The sequence below is a fragment of the Acyrthosiphon pisum genome, chromosome A1 (genome assembly GCF_005508785.2).
Source record: "Acyrthosiphon pisum isolate AL4f chromosome A1, pea_aphid_22Mar2018_4r6ur, whole genome shotgun sequence".
NCBI lineage: Eukaryota > Metazoa > Arthropoda > Insecta > Hemiptera > Aphididae > Acyrthosiphon > Acyrthosiphon pisum.
The window spans coordinates 122,203,534-122,215,175 of NC_042494.1; the positions used below are offsets into that span (position 1 = coordinate 122,203,534).

Sequence of the window (11,642 nt, forward strand, 5' to 3'; positions counted from 1 at the left end):
TATTTACATAAAATGAAACTTTCTGCTAAATTATAGGTTCAAATTTTATCCGTGGAAGAAATAAATGTAAATACTAAGAATTTATACTATATTATACTTAAATATTATAAAATAAAATAAAATTTTGTCGGAATTTGGCACAAAGCAATCGCATATTATCCACCAGATGGAGCTCCCAAATTTTCAGCGTGAAGAATGCTGCGATGGGCCATCCATTGACAACCCTTTCATTGCTTCTTATGGCTTTGTCCATTTTTAACCATCCCCTCAAGGTTCCCCCTTCCTTCAGTGCCCACACAAAGTATCTAATATATCCTCGTATTTAACTATACTTATATAAATTTACTATTTTATTTTTTTACTGTAACCCAGCAACGACGGGTAATTTAGCTATATGTATAGCTATATATATATGCCAACGAGATTTATATATATAAAAGATATACAAGAAGATTTGATAAGTAGTTACAGAGTTTAGTCTGTGTATATTTTATATAGTTAGATATATATATATATAAATTAATGTTTGTGGATAGATTAGACCTCTGGGAAGAAGATAGTTTAATTTACAAAGGGTTAATATTGTTTTTATTATTCATCGGATTTTAGTACGGTTAGATTAGGTTTTTGTATTAATTGATTATATTAATCCAACGTAGGTGGAATTAAGTAAAAACGACAAACTTGGTATAACTTTGATACTTTAGAGTTAAATCATACACTTACGTACAAACAACATGGGGTCAGCGATCTACCGCAGATAGATTGCCTACCTCATAATGTACTGCTGCGAATTTTTATTAAGTTAAGATTAATTTTGAACACCATACACCAAATATTAAATAACGAATTGAACAAAGTTTGAGTCATATTATAGAGTTGATACATTTAACGGGCAACGAAGTGCACGGGATCAGCTAGTTTTGTTATAATTTAAAAGTATTATTTGTGGGTACTTGAAACTTTAAAAGTATATTATTTTATTTTATACACACAATAACATTTTCATATTATGCAATTTTTTTGGCAAAAATGTACTGAACCTACTATATATAGTACTAATGCCTAATAGTAAATAAATTACTTCACAATATTATAAAATATACTTAGTAATACTAGGTATAGGCTGTCAGTCTTCGCTCTGTCATTTTTCTATACAATGATTTTATATCATTGAATTTAACATATCTAATATATATTACAGACTACAGTAGTACAGTGACTCTTCCAAACACACTTGCCTGCTTTTTTAAATATTAGTTTGATGTTACATAGTAGATCAAAAATAGCAATAGTACAGATAAAACAAATTGTTCAATGGTTTATTGATATTATAATTAATTGGTAATTTACGATGACATAATATATATATATATATGTATTACTAATTATCTAATTAATTACAATTTTGTTGAACACAGACTTTTAGTCTTTTAGAATATCATAAAAAGTACAAATTGGTGAATTGGTCAATAAATGAATATTTAATAAAATAAAACAAACAATATATAATATGATAGTTAATACTAATTATTCATAATGGAGCTATAATAACAATGAGTAAAACTAATAGAACCACCAAGAAATCAAGGAAACCACTTAGGACTAGCTTAAATCATACCTATCACAGTAATTTGTTTATGTATTTTTGGCAATGAAAAAAAAAATGAACAATGCATAAGGAATAATAATAATTCACTGGCAATTAGTATTTCAAATTGTCAATTTCTTAAGTCACTATCCTGTTTATAGAATACCAAAATATGCACATTTTTCAATTAAATAAAGGTAATAAAAAAATATTATTCAAATTATTGCAAAAAAAAAAGAAAAAAAATTGAAATGTATTTATGTGTCTTGGTTAGAGCATAAATCGCAAACTCGAACAGGGTTAGGCCAACCTCGGTGTGGGACTGGTTTCCGATGGTTGGAACAACTGGAGCAAACTCCATGGCCACAATCACGGCAATGATGCAATATTAAAGTAGATCCGAATTCTGATTTACACATATAACACTCCAATGCCTCACTATCAGGTACCCAATAAGACGGTCTAGCTGTATCTTTAATAAGATCTAAAAAACAAGATTTATTAAATACACTATTAAACAATAATAAAAAATATATAACAATAATAACAGTAATTGAACTAACTTTTTGGATATTCTAGAACAGAAGCAACAGAAGATAATGTTTGAACTACAGCTTCACTAAACTTACGAGCCCCTACTTCGTTTTCGTCTCCTCGACTAGATGAATCTGAACAATTACTACTTATGCTACCTATAAATAATTTTAAATTATAGAATTTTATAAATTATAACCTAAGATAATAAAGTGAACAAACCAGATCGTTTATAACAAAAATTGCATACACGAACAGGTGTATTCCATCCTCTTTCAGGAACACACAATGTTCGTTTAGAACATTCATCACAAACTCCTTCTCCACACGCTCGACAATGATGTTTTATCGATGTTGAAGAAAATTGTAATTTACAGACAATACATTCCTAATACCATATCAATTACTCTGATTATAATTAATTTATATGAGTATAGATAGATAATAATAATTTAAAGTATTGTTTATGTAACATAAATAGTACCTTTATTTCAGCATTTGGTTTCCAGTATTTAGGTGCAAATTGATCAGCAACCCAAGAAGATAACAAACGGGATGGTTCATAACTAACACTAGCAACTGTTTCAGAAAGGTAAGTTACTCCATCCAACACTTTTCTAGCAGGATTCATACTTGATGAAGAAGGTAAATCCATCTAAACAAATACATACAAATATTTTATTATTACTTTATAATAGAATAATAAAAATAAATATAGATCAATAGTAGGATAGTTTAATTTATTTTGAACATTTAGATAATTCATATAGTTAATTTATTAAAATTGTTAAAAAAATGTACATGATCAAATAAATAAATAAACCTTTATTTAGTTTATAAATTTATTTATACATGAAATAATATATTACAGAGTTTGACCTATCTATTATTATTTATAAAAGTCTAGTAAAGTAGTAACCAATTGGAAAATATTTTAATTGTCAAGTACTCAAGTCTTATAATTTTAATGGAGATGGGCAAGAATTTATTCAAAGATGATTATTCTCCCATTCAAAATGTCTTTAATAATATATAATATTAATTTAAAATTTAAATATTAAAATCAATTCTGGTTCATACAATTCACAATTAAGTATGTTATTAAAATATAATTTATGCACAAATATTAACACTTACACCAGGCCAGATATGTTTTGTTTCTGTATAAACAACAGATTTTTCTGGATCATTATTTCCATACCAGTACTGTTTACTACGATAAATTACACCACATACAGGACAATCAATGGTATACCTAAATTGTATAGTAAAATATAATGCATAATAAAATTAAGTATATTTAGTTTATTATACTATAATTTAGGAATATTTACCCAGACAAGGCATATTTAAGCCAAGAATTTTGGTTATCATTAGTATAATTTGTTGTAACAACAACAGGTGTTCCATTGTCTGTACATACTTTACAAATATAAACCGAATTTTCAAATTGTGACTGATACCTGAAACATATTATATTTTTTTTCTTTAATATTATAGTTGATATAAAACAAACAGAACCGGACTAATGCATTTTCCCCCTTTTCACACATCTAACATTCATTTCTGTAAAATAAATTTATTTAGTCAGATATTCTAAAAACTAAACTTCACTAAGCATCATAACTGAACAAAAGTGAATCATTTTTAAACCAATACTTTATTTAAAACTTTCACTGCTTTTCTAGCTAGAACAAGCAATTAACATTAATATAAGTATATATATAATATATGCCTTATATATAATATAGAAACTATAAATATAAAATAATAAAAGGAAAATTATAACTTAATAGTAATGACAAAAAAATAATATTTTATAATAATTAAAATTGTGTCAAATAAGTATAAATATATATAAATAAGACGGCCAAGTGCGAGTCGGACTCGCGCACGAAGGGTTCCGTACCATAATTCAATATTCAATATTTTCATCTCTTGAATAGAAACTTTATGCAATGTATTTTGTATTTAAAAGTATGTAGGTAAATAATAAACAAAATTTATAAGATAAATGGTTTGTTTGTGCCCGTGGCAACGACTTAAAACGATTCACTATAATTCTGTATTGAAATTTATAAAAGGAATCATTTTATACGACGTCACTCATGGCAACCATTTATAAACAATACGACGTCATTCATGGCAACTATTTATAAACAATACGACGTCATTCATGGCAACCATTTATAAACAAAAATTTAGATCTGGAATCTCAAAATTCCCGTTTTAGCACCTACCGGGGTTGATCCTCTCCCTTTTTTTTTAGTATTTGTTGTTATAGCATCCACGGAAATACATAATCTGTGAAAATTTCAACTTTCTAACTTTCATGGTTCATGAGATACAGCCTGGTGACAGACAGGCGGATGGACAGCCGAGCGAATGTAATAGGCATCCGTAGGGAAATGTACGGAACCCTAAAAAAGACTAAGTTACAAAATGTTTACGCCCAAGGCCAAGGTTTATGTGTTAATCTACCTTTGAAGACAATACACGTATACAAATATTAAATAGAATAATGAATAGTTAGAGTAGTCAAACACATAAAAAATAAAAAAACCTTAAACACAGTTTGCATTATTACCGGCATTTAGAATTATTAAAATGAGGAATGTTATCTTTTAAATGCCCAACACTATTTGAACATCGCTGTTCACAAGATTGACATACAGTTGGACATGTTAAATGTTGGTCCGGAAAGAGCGGCTCAATTGAAGTTTTAATGACGCCAGTAAATTTGTCGTTCAATGCCTTGAAAAATAACACATTTTAACTGTAGTTACAACACATATAAGTTAATATATTACAATACCTTAAGAGTGAGATAAACAATATGAGGAGATCTCTGTGGTCGATTACAGTTTTTTTTAATTTCTTCATTAAGTACTTCTCTAATTTGACCAAAATCTGTTGGTGGAATAATAGTTTGAATTCCCACATAACGAAGAGATGCAAATCCATCAATGTCAAGTTGTAACTCATGAAATCTATCTTGTATCTGCTCAGAGACATCTTTACCATTATCTTTGAAACATAAATATATCAATATTGGTATACATTTAAAGGTTAAGATAAAACTTACAACATCCTAATGGTTCAGTATTTCTAGTTTCATGAAAAATACATAATGTTGGTCCTTTTACAGAATCAGCACATTTAATTGGATCTATTGATCTACTACAAACAGTAAGTAAGGCTTTTTGAAAATGTTTTATATATGACTTAGATGCTGAACCAAGAAAGTTAAACATATCATCTTGTAATCTTTCGCCTTTAACTCTGTATATAACTACATCTGATACTGCTAAGACCTAGAACAGTTAATAATATTTAATATTTAAAAAAAATCATTATTTAGATTTAATTTACCTTGAGCAAAAGCCTTGTCCTTTGTTTATTATGAACAGTTGATCCAGAAAATCCTTCTGTATCTAAACACACAACATTCAAGGATGGATCAAATGCTGCCCAAACGCCTACTGTACACGCTTTTTGTTCAGAAGATGTGCGAAATACCTCTGCACCTCTAAAAAAACATTGGTTCAAAGTGTACGACTTTCCATCCCCAGTATTTCCAAATATAGATATTACTTTAACTGGACTAGTACTTTTATATCCATTGAGACGTTTTACAAACGCTTCAACACTAGATACCTATGAATATCATGAAAAAAAATTAAATGGTTAATTAGTACCTAATAAAACGAGGTAGGCAATAAGGGATTAATTATATGTGACATAAGAATCTGATAATTAAATTAATATTTTCTTTATTTTAATTAATCATACCTTCAGTCTTTCTTTCTCATCGAGAAGTAAAAAACTATGACAATGACCATCACCTTCCTCGTCACTGTCATTGTAATCTGGAGTAAGTTTTAATGACGTAAAATGTGATGTTAGAGTCACATCTGGTAGACCAAAATCACTGTGAGCCGAAGAAATTGTACTGACAGGGGTCATAATGGCTGGTAACTTGTGTTGGTTCTTCAAATGGCCTAATCGACCATAACAATTGTCATCCATTGACAAGACATCTCTAAAATAATTAAATTATGTATGGTATACATAGTTTATCATCATTGTGTATTTGTAAATTACGCAGTATTTTTACCTATATACGTTCATGGTTACACAAAACACAGGTAAAAGTGAGTGTGAATATTATCATCATTGAGCAAATATATTATTATGTTTACCTTATAAATGCATTTATTGTCGTGCACTTGTAGTTTTAAGTATAACGATAGTCGATAACGCTCAGGTAATGAAGTAAATTATGGAAATTTATGAGTTATGAAGTATAAACTATTTTCTTTATAATATGAAAAGCTACATTTCAGGCAACAAAGGAACAACAAAAATTAAAATAAAGTATAAACAATGAAAATAAATTCTGCGTAAAAAAAAATATTCTTATCAGATTATCATGGTCTTATGTTATCATGTAAAAATATGACCAAGGTGAATCCACAGATAAGTATAATAACTAGATACCAGACTTCTTCTTATCAATGACGCTGGCAGCCATTTACAACTAGGGCAAAATAGTATTATCAGTATATATGTATATATAAGTAAATATGTATATGAATAAATGTAAACATTGCCAAAGTTGCAAATGGCGTCGGGCATCATAATTTAATAATGTTGTTGTATATGGAGTCAGGTATCTAGTTATTATACATATCTGTGGGTGAATCTCTGATTTATTATCTATATCCACGGTCTTCTATGACCACGACACGATTTAAGATATACAGGTTACTCAACGAAACTTATATTTTGGTGCGCTTAAAATTAACGATCTTGTCATAGCAAGAATAACAGTTAGCGCTTTTGCATTATAGTGATTTCTCTTGGTACTACAAAATATAACAATATAGATATACAATATTATGTATTGGAGCGCTAGTAGTTATTCTCACATAGTTGATCAGCTGTTAGAAATCAACATTTAAGCGCACCACTTTTGTTGTGTATGTACATAGCTTAGATCTTAGAGCATGATCTAAGGTACATAGGGTCATTGAGTAACCTGTATATCTCAATATTATCTACTGTGATAACATGTTTTGATTTGCTATCTTAGCCCGTGTTTGCAAATAAATAATACAATAATAAGAAATAAAAAGTGTAAACACTAAACAATTAACAAGCTACTCTTGCTGAAAATTGAAATGGTTGAAATATATGATATTCAAATGTTTTTATTGCTATTTACTATTTATTAATGTTAGTGTGTTACTAATGCCATATAATAATAATAATGTCTATTAACATAAATGACATATTTATAGGAGAAGTAAGTTTGTATCTGGAAATTATATTAAAATGATAACTAGTTTCAATATTATTAGCTCTATAAATCATATTATGCATTTAATTAAACAATTTGAATGGGACCAATTTGAGAGAAAAAAAACTTGTTTGAATAAAATAATTCTAGATAATCACACAATATTACTAGTTAATAACTTGGGCATTGATGTAAATTGTATGTAATTAATTCAATACTGGTAAACCCATTTTTGTGTATATAAAATTATTAATTATTATTTGGATTGTATTTTGTCAAAAATTTAATTTTTATTTAATGAATATGTCAGTCATTTTTTAAGTTCTTTTGCAATACCTATTAAAATCTGAGCTGTACTCATGATTTAAACTTATAACAAATTTAAAAAATATTACAAATTACCATACTTGTGAGTTGTAAACTAAATTTACATTATCATTCAATAGGTACTAGGTACAAATAATAAAATGTTTGCATAATACAAGTCATAATAAATAAACAAAACAAAACTAGGTGTAAACAGAGAAAAGGTATTAATTATAATAATACTGTAATTCTAAATAATATATTCTAGTGTCTATAGTATACTAGTACCTATACTACAATTAAACATAATTTGTTATTTTAAATAATAATGGATCTTTTCTGTTATACATAATATACCATGTCAGTGATGCTTGTGTTTCCGACTCGCCCACTGCGCTGCGCTCAGACATAAAAATCAAAAAATCCCTTGACTTGCTATGCAACACCACCTCAAGTTAGTAACAGGGTATTCGCTATATATCCACTCTTAATAACGATTAAAGTCTTATAACGTCTATTCAATTTAAATAGTAGTATATGTATAATATGTATTAAGAGTGGATATATGGTGGTTACCCTGTGACAAACTTGAGGTGGTGTTACATAGCAAGTCGAGGGATATTTTCAATTTTTTTGTCCGAGCGCAGCACAACAATCAATTGACAATGCGAGCATCACTGGCGTTCTCACAAAAAAAAGGGTCCTGTAAAGTAGGAAATGGTATATGTATAACGGAAAAGATCCATAATAGTAAATAAATAATACCTATTTTATTTCTCCTTGTTTTGTTTTTGCTATTATGATCAGATATTATTTTAAGAATTTAGGTACTGCGTAACTTTAATATAATACATTAAAAATTAAAATACTTTTATTAACTGGAATATATGAAACTTAAAAATGTAGTAGGTATATTTAGTTTTTATTTAATTTTAGGTTTCATCTGTCCAAAATTATGGGGCATTTATTAGAATACCAGGAAATAAGCAACAAGGTCTTGTACATCGCACACAGTTGTCTAGAGTGCCTGTGGATGATGCCACAGATGTTTTATCTAAAGGTGATAAAATATGGGCTAAAGTTATTGGAATGGTAAGTTAATTAATTTGTATGTAAATATTTTTATATATTTATATTTATAAATTATGATGTAGGATGACGGAAAGATTTCTCTATCTATGAAACTCGTTGATCAAGGTAGCGGCAGAGATTTAGATCCTAATGGAGTTCAAATGTTGTGAGTTATAACTTTATTTATAATCAAACTAATAAATAATAATATTTTATATTACATTATCATATATTTATGTTATATTTTTTAGTCAAGATGAACAAAGAAGAAAGATTCAACCCAATTCCAAGGGTAAAAGAACAATTCAATTAGATGCAGTTTATAACACAAAGTGTGTGAGATGTGGAACTGGTGGACATTTAGCCAAAGATTGTTTTAAAGTATGAAATTGCATTAATTAATTCAATTAAAATGTTATTATATGTTAGTTAAATTTATTAATTGCAGGATACATCTGGAAAAATTTATGATCTTTTGCCAGAAGATGATGAGACTGAGGTATTACCCATAGTACCTATCCAATCTGAAAAGTCTGAAGTAACGAACAAAGATATTTTATCAACAAATGAAAAAAACAAGAAAAAGAAAAAAAAGAAAAAATCTAGCGAATCAAAGAAAAAAAAGAAAAGAAAAAGACATTTATCAACTTCTTCGTCAAATGTAAGCCATCAACATCAATTCAATGTTGCGCGGTTAAAATTGAGTTAAGTCAGATTTTGAAGTTTTAATAAAATCTGATCTAAAAGACAACCCATTTTTGATAAATTTTCTCTTTATTTGTCAGACTTAACTTTTATAATCTGACCTAACTCATTTTGACCACACACCAGAGAATTGATAATTGGAAATGTAATTTAATTGAACTATTTAAAAAAATATTATCTTATTTTAGATTTCCAGTTCTGATGAAAGTTCAAAAAGGAAATCAAAGAAACACAAAAAAAAGAAAAAAAATTAATAAAATTCTTTTTATACTACATATTTCAATATAATTTATTGATTAAGAATCTAGTTTATTTTATTTTAAAATGTTTATATTTATTCTATTTATTTGAGTATTATTATTAGTGAATAAGCGATAGTTTTCATTAATTTTCTATCTTTCTTTCATAAAGTCTAAATTTAAACCGTATAATCAATATAAAGCATATAACACTATTAACACTCTTAAATAATTTATCTTATAATTCAATGATTCTTGAGGTTATGGTTATATTACTAGGTAGTAAGTTGTAGGTACAATAGTCATTAATTTATTTATATGTAACTAAGGGCCCGTTTTACAATCATAGTTTAAACCTCGGTTACGCTTGAACCACTGATTTAACCGTCTGAATTCGGTGGTTTAACCGAAGTTCAACTATTGTAATACGGGCCCTAACCAATCATTCAAACATCTTACTATAACAACCTAGTCCACCTTGGTCCTTGGATATTTCATAGTGACGGTATATTTTTGTTTGTTGTAATTTGTTGATTTGTGATTAATATTTCATGTACCATTTTATATTTCCCAACTTAGTGTGCCAATATACCAATATATATCAAATAAATCAAAAAGTACATTGAAAGTACCAATCATTAATACTGAAAGTTTAAATTATAATCTTTATTTTTGTAAACCAGCATTAAGCTTTCCCAGTTTCAAAAAAAAAAAAAAAAAAAATATATAAAAAAGATAATACACCAGGTCTAATATATTGGTTAGTAATATTTGTATCAATGTTCTATATTATGATAGATTTAGTACACTAACTTGAGTCTACGAATAACTACAAGCATGAACTAACATAGACATGCAAAAAGTCGTTGTAGGCTCATAGTATGGAGTTTGATTTATTGGTAGTAAAAGAATGAATACCCGAGATCTATCGAATTATTAGATTTATTTTTGACGAGTACCTCGTACCTTTCTTATGCAACATAAGTAGGTATTGATTATTTGGGTGGAAAAAACAAATTACATACCAAGATTTAATTTTTTGTTCAACCTATAATATCAAGTCAATCATGACTCCATGTCTCCATAGTCCATAATGAGTAAATATTTCAATGTTCTATATAAAAAATAGTAATAAAAATAGGCACATTATGGTAATGAATTATTTTTAATGATATATCTTTGATTTGAAATTCCTAATAATACATCAATCATCGGTCAACATAGATGGTACAGTATAAAAAAGGTGGGTAAGTGGATGTCGCTCTGCTGTACAGTAGGTTAGAAGTGGGTCACTGTATAATGGACAGTATTAAATTTGAATTCAATGATATAATATCACTGTATAAGAAAAACGATTCTGAGCGGAGACGGTATATCAGTCTATGTATTAGACATATATATACTTATCCATGGTATTAAAAAAAAATTGACCTATAATAAATTCAAAATTAATCATATCATAATATCTATTAGGTACTTATAAGTTATAACGCGTTATACATCAACAAAAAAACGTGGTAAAATCATAGATATATAATAGTATACTTTAGAAGTTTCAAGTACCCACGAATAATATTATACAATCACAACAAAATAACTAAAATAGTTATCCTAGGTTTTTAATATGTAATTTCGTCCAAATTTGTACTTAAAATGACTATAAAAATAAACTGTTTAAATGTATATTTTAGATTTTTTGGTAACAGAATTAATTACTTACGTGGAATCTTGTTTTAAATTTTTAATTCTTAGATACAAAAATTGAACATTTTATAAATTTTTAACTACAAAATAATTTTTCAAATTAAGATTTGATAAATTTTGTCAAAATTTGATCTTTAAATGCTTATAAAAAAAAATTGTTTTTTTAATTAACGTTAATTAGGTTTTAATT

At 27.5% G+C, this 11,642-nt stretch overlaps 2 protein-coding genes across 3 annotated transcripts; one reads left to right on the forward strand and one right to left on the reverse strand.

Annotated features, from left to right (window-relative positions):
• Nucleotides 1-1,295: 1,295 nt before the first annotated feature.
• Nucleotides 1,296-6,525, reverse strand: LOC100166080 (zinc finger FYVE domain-containing protein 1). 2 transcript variants are annotated; one of them, XM_001946859.4, is made up of 12 exons: nucleotides 6,243-6,525; nucleotides 5,918-6,167; nucleotides 5,498-5,782; nucleotides 5,211-5,439; nucleotides 4,941-5,152; nucleotides 4,713-4,879; nucleotides 3,460-3,588; nucleotides 3,263-3,380; nucleotides 2,610-2,780; nucleotides 2,348-2,513; nucleotides 2,155-2,283; nucleotides 1,296-2,075 (listed from the first exon to the last, which is right to left on the reverse strand). In XM_001946859.4, the coding sequence occupies exons 1-12, from the start codon at nucleotides 6,254-6,256 to the stop codon at nucleotides 1,849-1,851; spliced, it is 2,097 nt and encodes a 698-aa protein (XP_001946894.1). In that variant the 5' UTR covers nucleotides 6,257-6,525; the 3' UTR covers nucleotides 1,296-1,848. The 2 variants fall into 2 exon arrangements, with proteins under 2 accessions (XP_001946894.1, XP_003241042.1); XM_003240994.4 differs by having other exon boundaries at nucleotides 6,328-6,511.
• A 704-nt stretch (nucleotides 6,526-7,229) lies between these two features.
• On the forward strand, nucleotides 7,230-9,821 carry LOC100168118 (nucleolar protein of 40 kDa). Its single transcript, XM_001946803.5, has 6 exons — nucleotides 7,230-7,433; nucleotides 8,670-8,825; nucleotides 8,888-8,970; nucleotides 9,056-9,185; nucleotides 9,253-9,465; nucleotides 9,698-9,821. The coding sequence occupies exons 1-6, from the start codon at nucleotides 7,398-7,400 to the stop codon at nucleotides 9,761-9,763; spliced, it is 684 nt and encodes a 227-aa protein (XP_001946838.1). The 5' UTR covers nucleotides 7,230-7,397; the 3' UTR covers nucleotides 9,764-9,821.
• Nucleotides 9,822-11,642: the final 1,821 nt, after the last annotated feature.

What these genes read in the sequence shown, in the direction of transcription:
- LOC100166080 (XM_001946859.4), bottom strand. An exon ending in TTTAATAATTCTAAATGCCG is followed by an intron (nt 3,589 to 4,712) that starts GTAATAATGCAA and finishes AATATGTTTCAG; the next exon opens with GTATCAGTCACAATTTGAAA. An exon ending in CTTAAATATGCCTTGTCTGG is followed by an intron (nt 3,381 to 3,459) that starts GTAAATATTCCT and finishes TATACAATTTAG; the next exon opens with GTATACCATTGATTGTCCTG.
- LOC100168118 (XM_001946803.5), top strand. Translation starts at nt 7,398, where the DNA reads ATGTCTATTAACATAAATGACATATTTATAGGAGAA. An exon ending in ATGACATATTTATAGGAGAA is followed by an intron (nt 7,434 to 8,669) that starts GTAAGTTTGTAT and finishes ATTTAATTTTAG; the next exon opens with GTTTCATCTGTCCAAAATTA. An exon ending in CCTAATGGAGTTCAAATGTT is followed by an intron (nt 8,971 to 9,055) that starts GTGAGTTATAAC and finishes TATATTTTTTAG; the next exon opens with TCAAGATGAACAAAGAAGAA.